Below are 24,632 nucleotides of genomic sequence, written 5' to 3' on the forward strand. Positions count from 1 at the left end.
ATCTTCCTCACACTTTTGTTTGACATGTTTTGTGTCATCGGGAAAAGCCTCTAAAGCCTCTTGGAAATCAACTTTGGAGGTTTGTCAGACTGTCTTTAAAATAGCATCTGGTTTGTCCAGTGTTTGCTGCACAAAGGGAACAAAGTGTTGTATCTGCAAAAATTCACATCACCTCTGTCACAGACTGGTCTTCCCTGGCTGCCTGACCCTGCTGAGACCCCTGTCACCATCTGATCCTTCCCAAAATTAGGCATGAAAAGGATTACCTTGGTGTGCATTAATACATTATATTATCCAAGAATAGAATCAATTGTTCAATAATTGAAATGACCATTATTACCAGATCCCAGACTGTAGTTTTAAGCTTTAAACTGCTGTCCTGTAGCTACTGTAGGACTACCCATCAACTCAAGATGGAACTTTGTATTGTTCACTGATATTGTTAATATACTACAAAATTCTACAAAGTTACGCCCGTGCCTACTTCACCCCAATAAAAGGGTTGGATGGAAACCTGTTCATTCAGTTCGATTGAACGTTTGCTATGTCACAGAACGGTTTGTACTGAACGACATGTTTCCCCAATACGTTCTTGAACAGACTTTGAGGTAGATTTTTGAACAGACTTCTAATGTATTTTAGTCAACGCCACTCTGACATTTCTCGTCCTAATATTTATAGATTTCATAATTCCATTATTCTACATTTAGATTTGTGTATATTGTTGTGAATTGTTAGATATTACTGCACTGTTGGAGCTAGGAACACAAGCATTTTGATACACCGGTAATAACATCTTCTAAATATGTGTATGTGACTAATACAATTTGATTTGATGTGTGTCACCGTTTGATGGGTGTATCTTTAAGCAATGAGTGGCGTTGTTAAAAGGCAGTGGCCATGCTGACAGCGTTCCCCAACCCCTCCCCATTTTTCAACTGGTCGTTCAGTACAGCGTCGTTTCCGTTCAATTGAACGTTCCAGAAAGTAAAAACGTAGCGAAGCAGGCCACGTTTGTGTTGAGAAGTCGTGTTTTTAGTGTCAGATTCTGTTTCAAATAGCACCAAAAACCTACACTAACCATGAGCCTCGCTGTCTGTATCGTCCAATCACAGATAAGATACAACTCATGTGATCTGTTTTAAAAATATATTTTTTATTTTTTTAAGTAATCAAGGTATTTATTGAAACACGGGGGCTGTTTGCAAACATGCCTTTACCTGTCGCTAACAGGTCACGTCACTTGTAATCTGCTCTCTGATTGGGCGATACAGGCCGCGCCATTGTATGGGATGAGCAGTTTGTTTTGCCCCCTAATTCTGGTATGTACAGTCTATAAATAAGCGTTTTTTTTAAAGCGATTTCTAATCTTTTGAATTATTATAGTTCACCCCGGAGATTTAAACTTTTGACGATCATTTGAGAAAAGCGCAAACCCTTCAAGCCATGGCCCGGAAAGGGGCGCAGCCCTATATGCGCATTCGCTAGAGGCCTTGCCCATCTTCGGGTGTGTTCGTAAATTCACTCTGGAGTGCTAGAGGATGGTCTGGTCGTTCTTAAATTCAGAGCGTTGTCAGATTGTCCGTTCGCAAATTCAGAGGACCGTCCAAAGCGCACACTGGATGCTATGGCCAAGGATTAGGGTTGATGCGAGCGTTCTGACCTTACAACGGAAGTCAAGCACCCAAATTTACTGTCTAAAGTTGGCTAACTACTTCCAGCCCCAAATGAGAGAACACCATCATTTGATTTGTATTAGCAGAGCTGGTTAGGCTGTTTTCATGTGTTCTATTGGGTTGGGGACTAACTGTGCTGCTGGCAACAATTTTGCGACGTTTACTGATATCCGTTATATTCAACCGGTGTTGCGTTTTCGTTAATTAATTGGAGTAGATAACCAGAGTGAACTTACGAACGCACCCTTCATTTTACGGACGATGACCATGTGATCAGGTAACCAAGATGGCGTCGGGGCAGCAGTGGGTGTTAGTGGAGATGGTACAAGCACTCTACGAGGTAATTTATCTTTATTTAAATACTTTTTTAAATTTGAAGTTGTAGATGTATTCTGTTCAGTTACAAAAAACTGTCTCATATGTTGTTTGTGTATTAAACTATGTAAAAAGAGAGAAACGACAGACAACTCCGGTTTTTCAGGAAGTGTACTTCATATTGTTACCAAGTATGATTGACAGAATATTGTAGCCAATAGTCTTTCGTGTCAGAGGTGCGTCGTTCGATTTTGTAGTATGATCCAATCGTAGTGAGATAAATGAAGGGGGCTGTGATGATTTTATAACAGAACTTTACACTACATACATTTTCCATTATCTTAATTTCGAAACACACACGTATTTCTTTTTATTTCACCTGTTCCACGTCGAGGGCATATTTTGATAGTTTTTGGGTTGAGTTTGTTCCAACTTCATTGATCACCAGATATCTTATGATTTGAGAGCTATTATCTTGACAGTTAACTTTAGCATTGCTGATCAATACCCCGTGAAATGGAGCCACATTTTGTTAAATATATTGTTTGTTGAGTAAGTGATGTTATTTCCTTAACAGAAGCCCAATTATGGACGAAAGGAGCCAAAAATTACTATTTTATAGTCCATATAGTCCAGAACATGTACATGTTCTGTTTAAAGGTGAATTGGTTCGAAGTCAAAACAGACAAATATTTAACGTAAACGTGAATCGATTCTCAGCTGCGGTACGGTTTTAGAAACATAAATCCTTCTACTTTCATGTCACATCAAAAATAATTTCACAAATGCAAAATACACTCTTACTGTGTACTGGTTTAACAGTTGCAGCGGACAGTATTTTTCAGTTTGTGACGTCGTCTTCCGTTTACACAGATGGCTAATTAGCACAGGTAGTCCACTCTGTCTTCCATCTGTTTTTTATAAACAAGTGCTGTAACATGAAAATATTGGCAGTGTGGGAACCCTAACCCTAAAAAGGCGTGTATCAATTAAAATATTATTTCAACACTCATTTGAAAGAGAAGGTCCTTATGCTTCCAAAACCGGTGTTAATGTTCAAACCGAGTGTCAGGGCTCTTAACAAAACGTGTGTAATGGAACTCGGTCACGATCATGGGCTAACCTAACAAGTACAGGCATCTGTGCTTGTCATTTTTTGGGACATGTCAGCATGGCTCTTAGTTAAAATGGAACGACAGTAGACCTATTGCAGGTTGAGTTCAATTTTCCAAGTAAAATTAGTTGGACCACTTTTACTTGAGAGTACACTTGTCAACAACTGCTTTACATGGTTTGGGAGAGGGGAAGTATCTAAGATACTGTAATAATTCTAGCGTTGGTAAGCATGATTCCCGCTCCCCCATGGGAGCTAGCCAGAGCTGCCGCTTTCAAGGAGTGCGCCAGCTGTTCCGGGTGACTGTGTGATCACGCTCGCTGTAGCCGATGTCGGCAAGACCTTTTAAACAGGTCAACATACGCAAGGCCGTTGTGCCAGACGGACCACTAGGATGTATATTCAGAGCAGATTACCAGGATGTGTATTCAGAGCAGATTACCGGGACGCGTATTCAGAGCAGATTACCGGGACGTACATTCAGAGCAGATTACCGGGACGTGTATTCAGAGCAGATTACCGGGATGTATATTCAGAGCAGATTACCAAGATGTGTATTCAGAGCAGATTACCAGGATGTGTATTCAGAGCAGATTACCAGGATGTATATTCAGAGCAGATTACCGGGACGTGTATTCAGAGCAGATTACCGGGATGTATATTCAGAGCAGATTACCGGGACGTGTATTCAGAGCAGATTGCCGGGGCGCGTATTCAGAGCAGATTGCCGGGACGCGTATTCAGAGCAGATTACCGGGATGCGTATTCAGAGCAGATTACCGGGACGCGTATTCAGAGCAGATTACCGGGACGCGTATTCAGAGCAGATTACCGGGACGCGTATTCAGAGCTGATTACCGGGACGCGTATTCAGAGCTGATTACCGGGACGCGTATTCAGAGCAGATTACCGGGACGCGTATTCAGAGCAGATTACCGGGACGCGTATTCATGTGCGGACCCACTGGCAAGTGTCTTCACTGACATTTTCAACCTCTCCCTGACCGAGTCTGTAATACCTACATGCTTCAAGCAGACCACCATAGTCCATGTGCCCAGGAAAGAGAAGGGAACCTGCCTAAATGACTACCGCCCCGTAACACTCACGTCATTAGAAATTAAGTGTTTTGAAAGGCTGGTCATGGCTCGCATCAAAACCAACATCCCAGAAACCCTAAACCCACTCCAATTTGCATACCGCCTCAACAGATCCACAGATGATGCAATCTCAATTCCACTCCACACTGCCCTTTGCCACCTGGACAAAAGGAACACCTACGTGAGAATGCTGTTCATTGACTACAGCTCAGTGTTCAACACCATCATTTCCACAAAGCTCATCACTAAGCTAAGGACCCTGGGACTGAACACCTCGATCTGCAACTGGATCCTGGACTTCCTGATGGGCAGCCCCCAGGTGGTAAAGGTAGGCAACAACACATCTGCCATGCTGATTCTCAACACAGGGCCACTTAGGGGTGCGTGCTTAGTACCCCCCCTGTACTCCTTGTTCACCCACGACTGCATGGCCAGTCATGGCTCCAACACCATCATTAAGTTAGCTGACAACCCAACGTTGGTAGGCCTGATCAACGACAACGATGAGACGGCCTATAAGGAGGAGGTCAGAGACCTGGCAGTGTGGTGCCAGGACAACAACCTCTCCCTCAATGTGAGCAAGACAAAGGAACTGATCGTGGACTACAGGAAAAGGAGATCCGTACAGGCCTCCATTCTCATCGACGGGGCGGTATCAGAGGAAGGCCCTAAAAATTGTCAAGGACTCCACCCTAGTCACAGACTGTTCTCTCTGCTACCGCACGGCAAGCGGTACCGGAGCGCCAAGTCTAGGTTCAAAAGGCTCCTTAACAGCTTCTACCCCCAAGCCATAAGACTGCTGAACAAATCAACTGGCCACCCTGACTATTTACATTGACACTGCTACTAATCACTATTTGTTATCTATGCATAGTCACTTTATCCCTACCTACATGTACAAATGACCTCGACTAACCTATAATCCTGCACATTTACTTGGTACCGGTACCCCCGTATGTATATAACGTTGTTATTTTGTTTTTTAGCAAATATTGTTTTAACTCTTTCTTGAACTGAATTGTTGTTTAAGGGCTTGTAAGTAAGCATTTCACGGTAAGGTCTACCTGTTGTATTCTACGCATGTGACAAATAAGATTTGACCCATTTCTCTCCCCAGGCACCTGCCTACCATCTGGTCCTGGAGGGGATCCTCATATTGTGGATCATCAGACTGCTGTTTTCAAAGACGTACAAACTACAGGAGCGTTCAGACCTCACAGAGAAGGTAGAGAAAAATGGTTTCACCCACCTGTGAGTGCATAGGACACTATGGATGGAAATTCTGCGTGCAACTGTTTCTGGCACAATGTGTTAACTCCGTAGTGTTGGTCTATAACAGGAAAAGGAGGACTTAATTGAAGAATGGCAACCAGAACCCCTTGTCCCTCCCATGTCCAAAGACCATCCTTCCCTCAATTATGACATCGTCACTGGGTAAGCTAATGATGCTTTCTTGACTTGTTTTTGAAGTGCAGTGAATGATCTCACAGCCTATGCTGTAACATCTTTCCGAGTAGGCAAATCTAGCTTGCTTTACACAGTACAGTCAAATACCTGGGTCCTGTTCAGTAGGGCACACCATAGCAAAAACTACAATATGTGGTCTTGTTAATAACAAGTTAACGTTGTACATGGTTTCAAAACAGTTTTCTGCCTACTGAACAGTACCCTGGTTGGTCTAGCTGTCTACCTCGCTTCATTCTAACATCAAGTGAACCTTGTGTTGTGTTTAGCTAATAGCATGTGTTTTATTTTACAGCCCACCAAGCCACAAAATCATTGTAAATGGAAAAGAGTGCATTAACTTTGCTTCATTTAACTTCTTGGGTTTCCTTGACAACGAGCGAGTGAAGGTCTGTACTATTTTAAGTAGAAGCATATCTTTTTTGTTTATTTTCTAAGATATTAGCCATTTTTGATTACATTTTGATTAACTGTTGGTACAGTACAATGCTAAAGACATGAGCAAAATACTTTTGTGGAGACTAACACTGAAACAAAAACAAAAACAATCATTCAGTAGTCATGGCTTATTGCACTGGTTCTCAACCTATTTAGGTTACTGTAATCCAAATGACATTTTACTCTGCCTGCCTCGGTTCAACCGATCGGGACTATTATTCATTTGACCATTAAGTCTATGTTTTTACACGCCAAATGATGAAACAGCCCGTGTTCCTATATTAATTGTCCATATGCCAAGTACCCCTATGGGCACTAGTAGCCTATGTTGACAACAAATGGTGTATCTCTTGGGCTTAACCCTATAGACATGCTGGTTGTTTAGCAACACAACTGACACATGCACAACTATGGGGCAAAACAGACAGTTGGTTTAGAATGTTGACACCATGCAAACTATATTTATTCTCCATCCCAATGTTTATTGAAAACATAAATACATTTGCACAATGAGCACTTGTCTCTCAAATAAGTCGTTGAAGTTGTTGGTTCGCTAGCTAGCAAATATTTTGCCATATTAGCATTGACATGAAATCAGTCAAAACAAGACATGGTATCAAGAACCATGAAACTAGCTGAAACGAGTCACTAATGATTCCCCACATGGCTGTTTCTTGTCATTGTTGGTCGCTATCTGGCAACTCACACACTTCTGCCCCATTTAAAGGGTGCGCATTGTTTTTGTGACATTGTCAGCTGACCCATCTATTTGTTTTGTTTAGTCTTTCTGAACATACCATCACCACACATGCCTATAGCGGCAATGCATATTTGTAGGAGGACAAAAGCATTTCAATGAATATCAATTGCTCTATTTCCCCTCTTTCTCTGACAGCAAAAGGCCTTGACTTCTCTCAGGAGGTATGGTGTTGGTACCTGTGGTCCAAGAGGTTTCTATGGAACCTTTGGTGAGTTGCTCTAAAGAAAAATCATGCTCTGAGAACCGGAGGAGATGGCTGCTTTTTTTTACGGGCTTCTAACCAATTGTGCTCTTTTGTGGGAGGTTTTTCGCCTTGTTTTTAATTTATTTTGTCCATAATGTTCCTGCCACCATCTCTTATGACCGAAAAGAGCTTCTGGATATCAGAACAGCGACTACTCACCTCGAACTGGACAAAGATTTCTTTAAGTCGTATTCAAAGGATTTACTCCAGATAAAGGACCAGGCCACACTATTTACCAATAGAGTTTTCATCTATTTTTTGTATCTGTCTATTTACCACCACAAACCGATGCGGTCACAAAGACGGCACTCAACGAGCTGTATAAAGCCATAAGCAAACAAGAAAATGCTCATCCAGAGGTGGTGCCCCTAGTGGCCAGGGACTTTAATGCAGGGAAACTTAAATCCGTTTTACCTCATTTCTACCGGCATGTTACATGTGCAAACTCTAGACCACCTTTACTGCACACCCAGAGATGCATAAAAAGCTCTCTCTCCATTTGGCAAATCTGACCATAATTCTATCCTACTGATTGCTGCCTACTAGCAAAAACTAAAGCAGGAAGTAGCAGTGACTCGCTCAATACTACGGAGCTAAAGGTTAGAGCTGCCACTTTCAAGGAGTGGGACTCTAATCTGGACGCTTATAAGAAATCCTGATATGCCCTCAGACGAGCCATCAAACAGGAAAGTGTCAATAGAGGACTAAGATTGAATCCTACTACACCGTCTCCGACGCTCGTCGAATGTGGCTGGGTTTGCAAACTATTACGGACTACAAAGAGAAGCCCAGCAGTAAGCTGCCCAGTGACACAAGCCTACCAGATGAGCTAAATTACTTCTATGCATGCTTCGAGGCAAGCAACACTGAAGCATGCATGAGAGCGCCAGCTGTTCTGGATGACTGTGTGATCACGTTCGCCGTAGCCGATGTGAGTAAGGCCTTTAAACAGGTCAACATTAACAAGGCCGCAGGGCCAGATGGATTACCAGGATGTGTAATCCTAGCATGTGCTGACCAACTGGCAAGTGTCTTCACTGACATTTTCAACCTATCCCTGACATGAGTCTGTACTACCAACATGTTTCAAGCAGACTACCATAGTCCCTGAGCCCAACAACACCAAGCTATCCTGCCTAAGTGACTACCGACCGGTAGCACTCACGTCGGTAGCCATGAAGTGCTTTGAAAGGCTGGTCATGGCTCACATAAACACCATTATACCGGAAACCCTAGACCCACTCCAATTTGCATACCGCCCAAACAGATCCACAGATGACGCAAGCTCTTGCACTCAACACTGCCCTTTGCCACCTGGACAAAAAATCAAATCAAATCAAATTTATTTGTCACTTACACATGGTTAGCAGATGTTAATGCGAGTGTAGCGAAATGCTTGTGCTTCAAGTTCCGACAATGCAGTAATAACCAACAAGTAATCTAACTAACAATTCCAAAACTACTGTCTTGTACACAGTGTAAGGGGATAAAGAATATGTACATAAGGATATATGAATGAGTGATGGTACAGAGCAGCATAGGCAAGATACAGTAGATGGTATCGAGTACAGTATATACATGAGATGAGTATGTAAACAAAGTGGCATAGTTAAAGTGGCTAGTGATACATGTATTACATAAGGATACAGTCGATGATATAGAGTACAGTATATATGTATGCATATGAGATGAATAATGTAGGGTAAGTAACATTATATAAGGTAGCATTGTTTAAAGTGGCTAGTGATATATTTACATAATTTCCCATCAATTCCCATTATTAAAGTGGCTGGAGTTGAGTCAGTGTCAGTGTGTTGGCAGCAGCCACTCAAGGTTAGTGGTGGCTGTTTAACAGTCTGATGGCCTTGAGATAGAAGCTGTTTTTCAGTCTCTCGGTCCCAGCTTTGATGCACCTGTACTGACCTCGCCTTCTGGATGATAGCAGGGTGAACAGGCAGTGGCTCGGGTGGTTGATGTCCTTGATGATCTTTATGGCCTTCCTGTGACATCGGGTGGTGTAGGTGTCCTGGAGGGCAGGTAGTTTGCCCCCGGTGATGCGTTGTGCAGACCTCATTACCCTCTGGAGAGCCTTACGGTTGAGGGCGGAGCAGTTGCCGTACCAGGCGGTGATACAGCCCGCCAGGATGCTCTCGATTGTGCATCTGTAGAAGTTTGTGAGTGCTTTTGGTGACAAGCCGAATTTCTTCAGCCTCATGAGGTTGAAGAGGCGCTGCTGCGCCTTCTTCACAATGCTGTCTGTGTGAGTGGACCAATTCAGTTTGTCTGTGATGTGTATGCCGAGGAACTTAAAACTTGCTACCCTCTCCACTACTGTTCCATCGATGTGGATAGGGGGGTGTTCCCTCTGCTGTTTCCTGAAGTCCACAATCATCTCCTTAGTTTTGTTGACGTTGAGTGTGAGGTTATTTTCCTGACACCACACTCCGAGGGCCCTCACCTCCTCCCTGTAGGCCGTCTCGTCGTTGTTGGTAATCAAGCCTACCACTGTTGTGTCGTCCGCAACTTGATGATTGAGTTGGAGGCGTGCGTGGCCACGCAGTTGTGGGTGAACAGGGAGTACAGGAGAGGGCTCAGAACGCACCCTTGTGGGGCCCCAGTGTTGAGGATCAGCGGGGAGGAGATGTTGTTGCCTACCCTCACCACCTGGGGGCGGCCCGTCAGGAAGTCCAGTACCCAGTTGCACAGGGCGGGGTCGAGACCCAGGGTCTCGAGCTTGATGACGAGCTTGGAGGGTACTATGGTGTTGAATGCAGAGCTGTAGTCAATGAACAGCATTCTCACATAGGTATTCCTCTTGTCCAGATGGGTTAGGGCAGTGTGCAGTGTGGTTGAGATTGCATCGTCTGTGGACCTATTTGGGCGGTAAGCAAATTGGAGTGGGTCTAGGGTGTCAGGTAGGGTGGAGGTGATATGGTCCTTGACTAGTCTCTCAAAGCACTTCATGATGACGGAAGTGAGTGCTACGGGGCGGTAGTCGTTTAGCTCAGTTACCTTAGCTTTCTTGGGAACAGGAACAATGGTGGCCCTCTTGAAGCATGTGGGAACAGCAGACTGGTATAGGGATTGATTGAATATGTCCGTAAACACACCGGCCAGCTGGTCTGCGCATGCTCTGAGGGCGCGGCTGGGGATGCCGTCTGGGCCTGCAGCCTTGCGAGGGTTAACACGTTTAAATGTCTTACTCACCTCGGCTGCAGTGAAGGAGAGACCGCATATTTTCGTTGCAGGCCGTGTCAGTGGCACTGTATTGTCCTCACAGCGGGCAAAAAAGTTATTTAGTCTGCCTGGGAGCAAGACATCCTGGTCCGTGACTGGGCTGGATTTCTTCCTGTAATCCGTGATTGACTGTAGACCCTGCCACATGCCTCTTGTGTCTGAGCCGTTGAATTGAGATTCTACTTTGTCTCTGTACTGACGCTTAGCTTGTTTGATAGCCTTGCGGAGGGAATAGCTGCACTGTTTGTATTCGGTCATGTTACCAGACACCTTGCCCTGATTAAAAGCAGTGGTTCGCGCTTTCAATTTCACGCAAAAGCTGCCATCAATCCACGGTTTCTGGTTAGGGAATGTTTTAATCGTTGCTATGGGAACGACATCTTCAACGCACGTTCTAATGAACTCGCACACCGAATCAGCGTATTCGTCAATGTTGTTGTCTGACGCAATACGAAACATGTCCCAGTCCACGTGATGGAAGCAGTCTTGGAGTGTGGAGACAGCTTGGTCGGACCAGCGCTGAACAGACCTCAGCGTGGGAGCCTCTTGTTTTAGTTTCTGTCTGTAGGCAGGGATCAACAAAATGGAGTCGTGGTCAGCTTTACCGAAAGGGGGGCGGGGCAGGGCCTTATTTGCGTCGCGGAAGTTAGAGTAACAATGATCCAAGGTCTTTCCACCCCTGGTTGCGCAATCGATATGCTGATAAAATTTAGGGAGTCTTGTTTTCAGATTAGCCTTGTTAAAATCCCCAGCTACAATGAATGCAGCCTCCGGATAAATGGTTTCCAGTTTGCAAAGAGTCAAATAAAGTTAATTCAGAGCCATCGATGTGTCTGCTTGGGGGGGGATATATACGGCTGTGATTATAATCGAAGAGAATTCTCTTGGTAGATAATGCGGTCTACATTTGATTGTGAGAAATTCTAAATCAGGTGAACAGAAGGATTTGAGTTCCTGTATGTTTCTTTCATCACACCGTGTCACGTTAGCCATAAGGCATACGCCCCCGCCCCTCTTCTTACCAGAAAGATGTTTGTTTCTGTCTGCGCGATGCGTGGAGAAACCCGTTGGCTGCACCGCCTCGGATAGCGTCTCTCCAGTGAGCCACGTTTCCGTGAAGCAAAGAACGTTAGTCTCTGATGTCCCTCTGGAATGCTACCCTTGCTCGGATTTCATCAACCTTGTTGTCAAGAGACTGGACATTGGCAAGAAGAATGCTAGGGAGTGGTGCACGGTGTGCCCGTCTCCGGAGTCTGACCAGAAGACCGCCTCGTTTCCCTCTTTTTCGGAGTCGTTTTTTTGGGTCGCTGCATGGGATCCGCTCCGTTGTCCTGTTTGTAAGGCAGAACACAGGATCCGCGTCGCGAAAAACATATTCTTGGTCGTACTGATGGTGAGTTGACGCTGATCTTATATTCAGTAGTTCTTCTCGACTGTATGTAGTGAAACCTAAGATGACCTGGGGTACTAATGTAAGAAATAACACGTAAAAAAACAAAACTGCATAGTTTCCTAGGAACGCGAAGCGAGGCGGCCATCTCTGTCGGCGCCGGAAGTACAAAATAACACCTCCATGAGAATGCTGTTCATTGACTACAGCTCAGCGTTCAACACCATTGTGCCCTCAAAGCTCATCACTAAGCTAAGGACCCTGGGACTGAACACCTCGATCTGCAACTGGATCCTGGACTTCCTGATGGGCAGCCCCCAGGTGGTAAGGGTAGGCAACAACACCTCTGCAACGCTGAGCCTCAACACGGCGGCCCAACTCAGGGGTGTTTGCTTAGGCCCTTCCTGTACTCCCTGTTCACCCATGACTGCGTAGCCAAGCACGACAACAACGGTGATAGGCCTGATCACTGACAGCGATGAGACGGTCTATAGGCAGGAGGTCAGAGACCTGGCAGTGTGGTGCCAGGACAACAACCTCTCCCTCAATGTAATCTGGATAAAGGAGATGATCGTGGACTACATGAAAAGGAGGGCCCAGCACACCCCCATTCTTGTCAACGGGGCTGTAGTGGAGCAGGTTGAGAGCTTTAAGTTCCTTGGTGTCCACATCACAAACTATCATGGTCCAAACACACCAAGACTAGTGAAGAGGGCATGACAATGCCTGTTCCCTTCCCCCCAGGAGACTGAAAAGATTTGGCATGGGTCCTCAGATCCTCAAAGTTCTACAGCTGCACCATTGAGAGCATCCTGACTGGTTGCATCACCGCAAGGAGCTACAGAGGGTAATGCTTACGGCCCAGTACATCACTGGGTTAAGCTTCCTGCCATCCAGGACCTCTATACCAGACGGTGTCTGAGGAAAGCCCTAAAAATTGTCAAGGACTCCACCCTAGTCAGACTGTTCTCTCTGCTACCGCATGGCAAGCGGTACCGGAGCGCCAAGTCTAGGTCCAAAAGGCTTCTTAACAGCTTCTACCCTCAGGCCATAAGACTGCTGAACAGCTAATCAAATGGCTATCCGGACTATTTGCATGTTTTTACACTGCTGATAATCTCTGTTTAATATCTATGCATAGTCACTTTACCCCTACCTAAATGTACAGTACCAGTCAGTTTGGACACAGCTACTCATTCCAGGGTTTTTCTCTATTTTTACTATTTTCTACGTTATGAAACGATGAAATAGCTATGAAATAACACATGGAATCATCTAGTAACCAAAAGTGTTAAACAAATTTTAAAAATCTTCACATTTGAGATTCTTCAAAGTAGCCACCCTTTACCTTGATGACAGCTTTGCACACTTGGCATTCTCTCAACCAGCTTCATGAGGAATGCTTTGCTTTTCCTACAGTCTTGATGGAGTTCCCACATGCTGAACACTAGTTGGCTGCTTTTCCTTCACTCTGCGGTCCAAATCATCCCAAACCATCTCAATTGGGTTGAGGTCGGATGATTGTGGAGGCTAGGTCATCTGATGCAGCACTACATCACTCTCCTTCTTGGTCAAATAGACCTTACACAGCCTGGAGGTGTGTTGGGTCATTGTGTTGTTGAAAAACAAATGATAGACCCACTACGTGCAAACCATATGGAATGGTGTATCGCTGCTGAATGCTGTGGTAGCCATGCTGGTTAAGTGTGCCTTGAATTCTAAATAAATCAGTGTCACCAGCAAAGCACCATCACACCTCCTCCATGCTTCATTGTGGTAACCTCACATGCGGAGATCATCCGTTCACCTACACTGCGTCTCAAAGACTGTTTACAATCAAAAAATCTCAAATTTGGACTCATCAGACCAAAGGACAGATTTCCACAGGTCTAATGTCCATTGCTCATTTTTTGGCCCATGCAAGTCTTCTTTCTTCCTTTAGTAGTGGTTTATTTGCAGCAATTTGACCATGACGGCCTGATTCACACAATCTCCTCTGAACAGTTAATGTTGATGTGTCTTAATTGTACTCTGAAGTATTTATTTTTTGCTGCAATTTCTGAGGCTGGTAACTCTAATGAACTCATACTCTGCAGTAGAGGTAAATCTGGGTCTTCCTTTCCTGTGACGGTCCTCATGAGAGCCAGTTTCATCATAACGCTTGATGGGTTTTGCGACTGCACTTGAAGAAACTTTCAAAGTTCTTGAAATGTTCCAGGTTGATGGGACTGTCATTTCTCTTTGCTTATTTGAGCTGTTCTTGCCATAATATGGACTTGGTCTTTTACCAAATAGGGCCATCTACTATATACCACCCCTACCTTGTCATAACACCACTGATTGTCTCAAACGCATTAAGAAGGAAAGAAATTCCACAAATAAACTTCTAACAAATTACACCTGTTAATTGAAATGCATTCCAGGTGACTACCTCCATGAAGCTGGTTGAGAGAATGCCAAGAGTGTGCAAAGGGTGGCTACTTTGAAGAATCTCAAATATAAAATATATTTTGAACCAGGGCCTGTAGTGACGCCTCTAGCACTGAGATGCAGTGCCTTAAACCGCTGCGCTACTCGGGAGCCCCAATGATATCAATCACAAAATATGCATTAAGAAGGACCTGGATCGTATCGTTCAATGGAAAGTTCACAAGACCATGCAACATAACAATTCCTTCACCAGGACAAAATCAACTTAACTTACTCTTGCAATGCTTTGTGGACGTGTTTGCACTTCTCCCTCAGAATGGCAAAAAGTTATATTTAATTTTTAAAAATTGGGGGGGGGGGGGGGTGTACTACATGATTCCATGTAGTTTTTGATGTCTTCTATTATTCTACAGTGTGAAAAAAACAACATGGAATGAGTAGGTGTGTTTTGACTGGTACTGTACATATTACAGGGAAGCCTAGTGGTTAGAGCGTTGGACTAGTAACCGGAAGGTTGCAAGTTCAAATCCCCGAGCTGACAAGGTACAAATCTGTCGTTCTGCCCCTGAACAAGGCAGTTAACCCACTGTTCCTAGGCCGTCATTGAAAATAAGAATTTGTTCTTAACTGACTTGCCTAGTTAAATAAAGGTCAAATCAAATCTAACCTGTACCCCTGCACATTGACTTGGTACCAGTCCCCCCCCCCCCATATAGCCTCGTTATTATTTTGCTGCTCTTTTATGTTTTTACATTTAGTTGATTTATTCAATATTTTTCTTAACTGCATTGTTGGTTAAGGGCTTGTAAAGTAAACATTTCACTGTACCTGTTTTATTTGACTCGTGTGACAAATAACATTTGATTTGCAGCTCAGTTATCCTCTTGTGTATTTCAGATCTTACAAGATGTCCCTATGTGTCAACATGTACAAATGTAGACTGAAGGGTTGTCAGTCTGTACATGTCGGTCTCTTTAAAACAAATTTTAAAATGTTTTTATTGTTCCATTTGTCTCCGTAACTGTTTTTTTGGGGATCATTCCAGATGTCCACTTGGAGTTAGAGGATCGTTTGGCCAAGTTCATGAAAACAGAGGAGGCCATCATCTATTCCTATGGCTTTGCAACGATAGCTAGTGCTATACCGGCCTACTCCAAGAGAGGAGACATAGTGTTTGTGTAAGTTTCTCTCTCACCCCCCATTGGTTCAACAAGCCAACTAGTCCTATTTCAATTTAGTCTCCAACAAGCATTTTGAATCCATATTTATTTTAATCTTTCCAGGGATGAGGCGGCATGTTTCTCCATACAAAAGGGTCTCCAAGCCTCCCGCAGTTTCATCAAGTACTTCAAACACAACGACATGGAAGATCTGGAGAGACTGCTCAAAGAGCAGGAGATCGAGGATCAGAGGGTTAGTCAAAGCAGGCCTGCCACCATTTTGTCAACACCATCCACTTGACCAATCTCTTCATCCCGATTCTCTGCACTTTTTTCCTTAAGTGTGCACTTACATACTCAGTGGGAGTATCTCAATTGAATTTTCTTGCATCCTCTCTCCCCACCTCCTTCTTAAAACCCAGGGGAGGGATCTCTGACCTCATCCATTGTGTTTTGAGAAGGAAGCTTGGAGAGGGGACGCAAGGAATCAAGGAAATGCAATTGAGATTTTCCCCCTGGCATGGATTTAAAAGTATAGGAATGGTGTAAGTTTTGGCTGATGGGAGTTTCCAACATAGTTAAATTCATGATGAGAAGTGCACACTTCAGAAGAAGGGTGAAGAATTGGGATGTAGACTCTTGTTGAGTCTCAATATCTCCTTACTGAAGCTTGCGCTTCTTCACTAGTCCCCACATTTAAAAGCATTTGATTGGGACGCAATCTGTGTGAGGGCTGCCACCATTTTTGTTTCAACACAATCTAGTTGACCTGTAAGTGTGCGGAGGCCATTTTGAAAGTCACACTTATCAAACCTATCTTGTTCTATTGCTGTAGAATCCTCGGAAGGCCAGAGTGACCAGGAGGTTCATCATAGTGGAGGGGCTGTATATAAACACTGCAGATGTTTGTCCCCTTCCAGACCTGGTGAGTGACCCAATACGGTTCCATTATATCCCAAGATGGTTGACCTTTTTTTACTGTTGAGTTTGAGCACACCGATTGATTCCCATAGAGCTGTGTGTGTCATATGTGGTACTTTGTAATGATGGTACTTGGATTCATGGTTCATATTATACAGTATTTTGATCAAAGTATCAACTGCAGCTGTATAAATGAGCGCTCGCCCCTTTTTTCCACTTTCAGTCTATGGGACAAGTTTCTAGCACGTTACAACAGAATATATTGTTTGGTATGTTCCACCTTCCATCTCATATTTCTATTGGCCACCAGGTGAAGCTGAAGTACAAGTACAAGGTCCGCATCTTCCTGGAGGAGAGTATGTCGTTCGGGGTGCTGGGAGAACATGGCAGAGGGGTTACGGAACACTTTGGGGTCAACGTGAGTAGTACGCCACACAGCCAACCCCATAGGATGGATTAAATCTGGTTAGTGTTCATTAGACACCAAATGGAAGACAACTGGCTGAAACAGGGAGGGACTACCTGGACAATTAGAAACGCTTGCTTCCATTTTCTGTTGTGAAACGTCTTTAATTGTGTGCCCTCGTGAACATGACCCTGGGTTCTGTGTGGTGGATCTCACTACCCTCCCTTCGGTTCCTATTTGTCATTTTCAGATTGACGATATTGACCTCATTAGTGCCAACATGGAGAACGCTGTGGCTTCCATCGGTGGCTTCTGCTGTGGGAGGTCGTTCGTCATAGACCATCAGGTATTGATAATGGGCTTTTTACAGATTGGAGTGCAGTATTTCCCAGTCATAGTCTTGGAGGCCCACTGTGTAAACTGGTTTTGCTCCCTAAACTGTCTCTTGTTATTTCCAAAGGACACACACTTGGAGCAATTCCCATAAGCAGTTTACACACACACACACGCAAACATACACGCAAACACACAAAGCGAACATGCTTTCAATGATCAGTTGTTTTTCTAAAAACAGCTGTAACATGTAAAGCTCTACTTTGAAAGAGGAAAAGATGTCTATGTTTGTATACAATTACGTCAGCTGTACAGGTCTGACGTCAGCTGTACAGGTCTGACGTCAGCTGTACAGGTCTGACGTCAGCTGTACAGGTCTGACGTCAGCTGTACAGGTCTGACGTCAGCTGTACAGGTCTGACGTCAGCTGTACAGGTGTGAATACTGACTTTTGAATGCTGACTGCTTTGATATGGGTGTTTAGGTAACGGACAAGTCATAGTATAGGATAAGTATTTCAGGCACTTGATTCAATTTAGAGTTTGCACTTTTGTAACTATTGGTTCTGAGCAAACAAGATCATTTGTGTCTGTCAGGCCAGGGGTACTGTTTCTCTGTGTTTCCCAGGTCTGATGTGTTGTGTTTCTCAGCGTCTGTCAGGCCAGGGGTACTGTTTCTCTGCCTCCCTGCCCCCCATGCTGGCTGCTGCAGCCATAGAGGCCCTTAACATCATGGAGGAAGACCCAGGTAGATGAGCGAGAGAGACACACACACACACACACACACACACACACACACATTCACTCGCAACAAGGATTCTTCCAAACACACACACACACCATATCTTACACTTAGAACAATTATTTGCCCCCTGATATTCATGTCTATCAACTAATTTGTTTATTAAATTCCAATCAAATGACTCCAGACTTTGTTTGACTATTCCTGATTGAATTGGCAGCGCTTCAGTGAAACACCATGTGATCAATTTGAGTTTCTGATCCAAACCACATGCACTGTTCACAACCTGGACAGCTTTTCCTCTCCTCCAATAAGGAGGATTCTAGGAATGGCAGTCCAATTTCTAAGTGTGTATGTCCAGTGAAAGTTATTTCAGGGTTTGTGTTATTAGGTGTGATTGGTGCTTGAACAGTACATTTGTGTGTGTGTGTGTGAATGCTAAGTATGCTTACGTGCGTGTGTGTGCACTCACGCGTGTCTCACAGCGTGAGCTGAGGTCGAGTGCACTTAGCACTGCCGAGCAGACCCCAGTCTCACTCCCTGTTGAAAAGGCGCCAGCCACACACTGGCCAAGGTAAACTAATTACTGTACGCCAGCTGGAACTTGGCTCGTCTGGTGCTTCAATCTGAGAATGAAAAATACTGAACCCTTTCCCTTCTCTTGTGTTGTAGAAATTTTTGCCATCCTGAGGGAGAAGTGCAAACACGTCCACAAAGCGTTGCAAGAGTAAGTTAAGTTGATTTTTGTCCTGGGAAAGGAATTGTTATGTTGCATGGTCTTGTGAACTTTCCATTGAACGATAAGATCCAGGCCGCCTTAATGCATATTTTGTGATTGATATCATTGGGGCTCCCGAGTGGCGCAGCGTCTAAGGCACTGCCATCTCAGTGCTAGAGGCGTCACTACAGACCCTGGTTCATTTCTAGGCTGTAGCACAACCGGCCATAATTGGGAGACCCATAGGGCGGCGCACAATTGGAGTCAGAAGTTTACATACACTTAGGTTGGAGTCATTAAAACTTGTTTTTCAACCACTCCACAAATTTCTTGTTAACAAACTATAGTTTTGGCAAGTCTGTTAGGACATCTACTTTGTATATGACACAAGTCATTATTCCAACAATTGTTTACTGACAGATTATTTCACTGTAGCACAATTCCAGTGGGTCAGAAGTTTACATACACTAAGTTGACTGTGCCTTTAAACAGCTTGGAAAATTCCAGGAAATTATGTCATGGCTTTAGAAGCTTCTGATAGACAAAATAAAATATTTTGACTAAATAGGAGTATCTGTGGATGTATTTCAAGGCCTACCTTCAAGCCCCTTTGCTTGACATCATGAGAAAATCAAGAGATCAGCCAAGACTTCAGAAAGTCTGAAGTTTACATACACCTTAGCCAAATAGATTTAAACTCAGTTTTTCACAATTCCTGACGTTTAATCCGAGTAAAAATGCCCCGTCTTAGGTCAGTTAGGATCACCACTTTATTTTAAGAATGTGAAATGTCAGAATAATAGTAGAGAGAATAATTTATTTCAGCTTTTATTTATTTAATCACATTCCCAGTGGGTCAGAAGTGTACATACTCAATTAGTATTTGGTAGCATTGCCTTTAAATTATTTAACTAGGGTCAAATGTTTTGGGTAGCCTTCCACAAGCTTCCCACAATAAGTTGGGTAAATTTTGGCCCATTCCTCCTGACAGAGCTGGTGGAACTGAGTCAGGTTTGTAGGCCTCCTTGCTCGCACACGCTTTTTCAGTTCTGCCCATAAATGTTCTATAGGTTGAGGTCAGGGCTTTGTGATGGCCACTCCAATACCTTGACTTTGTTGTCCTTAAGCCATTTTGCCACAACTTTGGAAGTATGCTTGGGGTCATTGTCCATTTGGAAGACCCATTTGCGACCAAGCTTTAACTTCCTGACTGATGTCTTGAGATGTTGCTTCAATATATCCACATAATTTTGCCCCATGAGGCCATCTATTTTGTGAAGTGCACCAGTCCCTCCTGTAGCAAAGCACCCCCACAACATGATGCTGCCACCCCCTTGCTTCATGGTTGGGATGGTGTTCTTCGGCTTGCAAGCCTCCCCCTTTTTCCTCTAAACATAACGTTGGTCATTATGGCTAAATAGTTTTTATTTTTGTTTCATCAGACCAGAGGACATGTCTCCAAAAAGTACGATCTTTGTCCCCATGTGCAGTTGCAAACTGTAATCTGGAAACCGTAATGTCGGTTTTGGAGCAGTGGCTTCTTCCTTGCTGAGCAGCCTTTCAGCTTATGTTGATATAGGACTCGTTTTACTGTGGATATAGATACTTTTGTGCCTGTTTCCTCCAGCATCTTCACAAGGTCCTTTACTGTTGTTCTGGGATTGATTTGCACTTTTCGCACAAAAGAACGTTCATCTCTAGGAGACAGAACGCCTCTCCTTCATGAGCGGTATGATGGCTGTGTGGTTCCATGGTGTTTATACTTGCGTACTATTGTTTGTATAGATGAACGTGGTACCTTCAGGTGTTTGAAAATTGCTCCCAAGGATGAACCAGACTTGTGGAGGTCTACAATTATTTTTCTGAGGTCTTTGCTGATTTCTTTTGATTTTCCCATGATGTCAAGCAAAGAGGCTCTGAGTTTGAAAGTTGGCCTTGAAATACATCCACAGGTACACCTCCAATTGACTCAAATGATGTCAATTAGCCTATCTGAAGCTTCTTAAGCCATGACATCATTTTCTGGAATTTTCCAAGCTGTTTAAAGGCACAGTCAGCTTAGTGTATGTAAACTTCTGACCCACTGGAATTGTGATACAGTGAATTATAAGTTAAATAATCTGTCTGTTAACAATTGTTGAAAAATGTACGTGTCATGCACAAAGTAGATGTCCTAACCGACTTGCCAAAACTATAGTTTGTTAACAAGAAATTTGAGGAGTGGTTGAAAAACGAGTTTTAATGACTCCAACCTAAGTGTATGTAAACTTCCGACCTCAACTGTATGTCCCAGCAGTCAGGTTGTTCCCATTATATTAACACTGGTCCTTGCGGGGGGGAAAAAGAGTGAAAACCAATCATGTTCTGTTATAAGCTCCACCCTGCACAGCCAGAAGAGGACTGGCCACCCTCAGAGCCTGGTTCCTCTCTAGGTTTCTTCCTAGGTTCCTGCCTATCTAGGGAGTTTTTCCTAGGCACCATGCTTCTGCATTGCTTGCTGTTTGGGGTTTTAGGCTGGGTTTCTATATAGCACTTTGTGACATTGGGTGATGTAAAAAAAAAAAAAAAAGCTTTATAAATAAATTTGATTGAAATGAAACCCAACTCAAGAAAACAGTGAATATAGGCAGGGCGTGGGAGTAGTTAAAACGAGACGCAGACATTTTCAGTTATTTATTACACCTTTTAACAATGAGATCTCCACACGCAATTGCGCTGCTCTGACAAAACCTTCCCCTTTTACTTTCTTCGCTCAACCTCGGTGCGGGACCCTGGGGTTATCCATGTGTGTTTTTACACATTTGAAATCCTATACACCAAACCATAACAGCATGTCTCTGTTTTCCATGGATTCTCCCTGCGACTGTTCCATAGTGTCTGCTTAGCGTCTCTTCCTCTCGTCTGGCAATAGGATATCTCTTAGGAGACCTCCTCCTAGTTTTGAGGCTCACATGTCTCTCTTTATCCAGATCCCCCCCCCACACTGCTTATATTGGCTGTCTCTATACCATAGCTAGGCTATACATCACAAAATCAGTCTTGTTCCATAGGGATGTAGTAAGTATTTCATATCTGACACAATGTACTGGGAAGTTAACAAAGGGGTCAGTATGATTGGAACATCGGAACATTTCCATGCAGAATTTGCCCCAGTGTTTTACCCCAAAAGGCCCAGTGTTTTACCCCAGTGTTTTACCCCAAAAGGCCCAGTGTTTTACCCCAGTGTTTTACCCCAGTGTTTTACCCAAAAAAGGCTCAGGTTTTACCCCAGTGTTTTACCCCAGTGTTTTACCCCAGTGTTTTACCAAAAAGGCTCAGGATTTACGCCAGTGTTTTACCCCAAAAGGCCCAGGATTTACCCCAGTGTTTTACCCCAAAAGGCCCAGGATTTACCCCAGTGTTTTACCCCAGTGTTTTACCCAAAAGGCTCAGACTCCTCTGTTTCCATCTACGTGGGCTGGCACCCATGTCTCACTGGGCCATGGCTCCGGCAGACCTGCTCTCACTTAGAGACAAAGCCAGGCCACTGGTACTTTTCAGCTGTCATTTACATAACAAGGGTTAAATGTGGACTTTGACACCTTCTCACAAAGCAACTGTCTTGATGATGCAGATGTTGTAAATTCTGCTCTTCACAAGTCCTCATTGTCAACCCTAGATATGTTAACCCCATGTCCCTAGTATAACATCAGGGTGGAACACTGGTGTTACTGTGGAAAAGCAGCACTAGAAGAACCTCCTTTCCTTGTAAATAGCTTCCCAGAGCTGAAAACTGCAGCGACTCTAAAAGGGAAGCATGTTCAGAGTTATGACCACAGGGTTGCTAAGAATTCTTCTGTTCCAAGACGTCTGTAGGGAGAAAGCACTTCATATTCAATATGCGTAAGACATTGGGAATTTCTGTGTTTTGGTTTCTCAAGGGTTTGAAGAAGTAGTAGTCCTTTCAAAGTTGTAATACTTATCTGGTTTAGATTTTTTTATTTTAATGTATGATTTGGTGAATAAATATTTTCAAATATACTCTTACTCTGTTGTGAAATCTGTATTTCCACTATTCTTATGTAGATGTCATTTCTGTATTGCAGGAGTCCTGGGGTGAAGGTAATAGGAGAAGCTTATGCCCCTGCCCTTCACCTACAGCTAGAGAGAAGCTCTGGATCCAGAGACACTGACGTGAAGATGCTTCGCAGCATCGTAGATTACGTAAGACATCTACATTTTGTATGACATATTTTAGAACACTAGTGTCTTAATGATAAACATTGGCTTTTACGATGTTGAGGGTGTTTTTTTTTTCAATTTAAAATGGTTTGCCTTGATTCTTGAGTGTTGCTCATAGGTGAGTGTTTTTACTTTACATTACTTATGAAGGAACTACTGTAGAGATATGGATACCGTGAGTTTCTTTTAGACAAGTGGCCTTGGTTTTCCCGAGAGCTGTTTGTGTAGGTTTTGTTTGATGGTTCTACTGTTCTTCATTGACCAGTGTTTGGAGAGACAGATCGCACTCACCCTAGCTCGGTACTTGGATAAAGAGGAGCGGTTTCTCCCTCCGCCTTCGTAAGTTTATCAAATATATATATTAACATAAAGGTTATGTATGCAGTTTTTGTTGTAAATGAGTAGAATATCTATTGGAAGTTATCATAGCATTGAAAGATGACATTTGCCATGACGGCCCCACTGTCTGCAGGATCCGGGTAGTGGTCACCATCGAGCAGACTGAAGAGGACATTGAGAAAGCTGCATCCTGTATCAGAGAGGCAGCTCTGGCTATCCTCAAATGATTCCTGACCAACCAGACCTGTAGTTCTCCGTTCTCAGTTTGCCGACATTCCCAGGATTCACCTCCAGGCTTCGCAGAGCATCAATCGACAGCGACGTTGGAAAGGTCCATCAAGGCATAGCCAGCCAGGTGCGTTCATCCACAAACTCGAGGAGGAGAAGACTCAAGGTGGACAACACTTTCTGTGAGGAGCGTTGTCGATTTTTAAATCAGATTATCCTTCTCACAGCTACTTATTTATGTTTGACCTCCCATTTTGCTGACGGTCCTCGTTCACCTTCTCACATGTACATGAATGTAAAATCTGGGCCTCGTCCCCCAACCGTCATTCAGGTCACACTATCTGTTTGAATGAAGGTTGAAAGTCTTAACTAATAAACAATAAATATTTGTAACCAAAGAGCTGATTCATTTTGTAAGTGAAGTTACTTTAAAATGATTTTATATACAATGACGGCCTGGGAACAGTGGGTTAACTGCCTGTTCAGGGGCAGAACGACAGATTTGTTACCTTGTCAGCTCGGGGGTTTGAACTCGCAACCTTCCGGTTACTAGTCCAACGCTCTAACCACTAGGCTACCCTGCCGCCCCATATATATACATACTGTATTATGAAACCGTTTCTTTGTTTTTGTTTGTTTTATATACTGACACAAACCAAATTGTGTATTTTCTGTCTTTTGCTTTAAATGTTAGATTGTATTCCCAAGAGTTTCACATTATCGCACTGCGTTGTATGAAATGCACCTATTTTGTTGTCTTGTATACTAATTCATAGTTGATTCCAAGCGGTCACTGATTTTAAGACTTGCAAGATTGTTTCTCTTTCACATCTTACCAATCGCCTCACTTGGCATCATGGTTAGGTCCGCCTGCATTGGCACCCTGGCGGTATTTATCATTGGGGATTTATTTTTATGTTAGGCTCTTTGAACGTATTAAAACGTTGTTCTGTTACTGATCATTAAGTAACTTGCCTCCAGTGTTTTTACGTGTTTTAAATGATTTGAACAGTTAATTCAATTTCTTCATTAGATCACATGAATGATTTGCATACAAATTTCACCTAATGTAATTTGAGAGTTTTAACACATGTCAACTTGAATATAAATACATTTGCACTGTGATGCACATCAATCTCGTTTTCATGTTGAAGCCTATTGTTGAGTGACATAATGACACTCCTGCAAGACACACTAGTGTCACTTTTTTGTAACAAAGACATGCTCACTGGTTCATTTATACAACATCCAATATGCAGTATATTATGTGCCTTTGTGTTGCTAAATGTGCGATCAATTTGATTGACTATTAATCAAATAAATGGGAAAATGGTAACTTATCATTTTTTTGGGGGGGGGGGGGGTTGTCAAACGGGTGGGGCTAGAGCAATGTAACCACT

General features: G+C 43.5%; 1 protein-coding gene across 2 annotated transcripts; it reads left to right on the forward strand.

The window, feature by feature from the left end:
- Positions 1 to 1,272: 1,272 nt before the first annotated feature.
- Positions 1,273 to 24,568, forward strand: LOC139408297 (serine palmitoyltransferase, long chain base subunit 1). Of its 2 annotated transcripts, none has more exons than XM_071152010.1 (15): positions 1,273 to 2,016; positions 5,320 to 5,427; positions 5,542 to 5,636; positions 5,962 to 6,055; positions 7,000 to 7,072; positions 15,211 to 15,343; positions 15,449 to 15,578; positions 16,161 to 16,250; positions 16,557 to 16,664; positions 16,903 to 16,998; positions 17,636 to 17,732; positions 18,399 to 18,453; positions 22,530 to 22,647; positions 22,931 to 23,004; positions 23,138 to 24,568. In XM_071152010.1, exons 1-15 carry the CDS (start codon positions 1,963 to 1,965, stop codon positions 23,229 to 23,231), a joined length of 1,419 nt encoding a protein of 472 aa, XP_071008111.1. In that variant the 5' UTR covers positions 1,273 to 1,962; the 3' UTR covers positions 23,232 to 24,568. The 2 variants fall into 2 exon arrangements, with proteins under 2 accessions (XP_071008111.1, XP_071008110.1); XM_071152009.1 differs by lacking the exon at positions 1,273 to 2,016 and adding an exon at positions 4,311 to 4,530.
- The last annotated feature ends 64 nt before the right edge of the window (positions 24,569 to 24,632 follow it).

Source organism: Oncorhynchus clarkii, chromosome 5 (genome assembly GCF_045791955.1).
Source record: "Oncorhynchus clarkii lewisi isolate Uvic-CL-2024 chromosome 5, UVic_Ocla_1.0, whole genome shotgun sequence".
Lineage (NCBI taxonomy): Eukaryota > Metazoa > Chordata > Actinopteri > Salmoniformes > Salmonidae > Oncorhynchus > Oncorhynchus clarkii.

Bases quoted from the DNA above. Each gene is read 5' to 3' on its own strand.
- LOC139408297 (XM_071152009.1), top strand. From the start codon at position 4,390: ATGCTGTTCATTGACTACAGCTCAGTGTTCAACACCATCATTTCCACA. The intron at 4,531-5,319 runs GTAGGCAACAAC...TTCTCTCCCCAG, and splicing joins GCAGCCCCCAGGTGGTAAAG to GCACCTGCCTACCATCTGGT. The intron at 15,344-15,448 runs GTAAGTTTCTCT...TAATCTTTCCAG, and splicing joins AGAGGAGACATAGTGTTTGT to GGATGAGGCGGCATGTTTCT.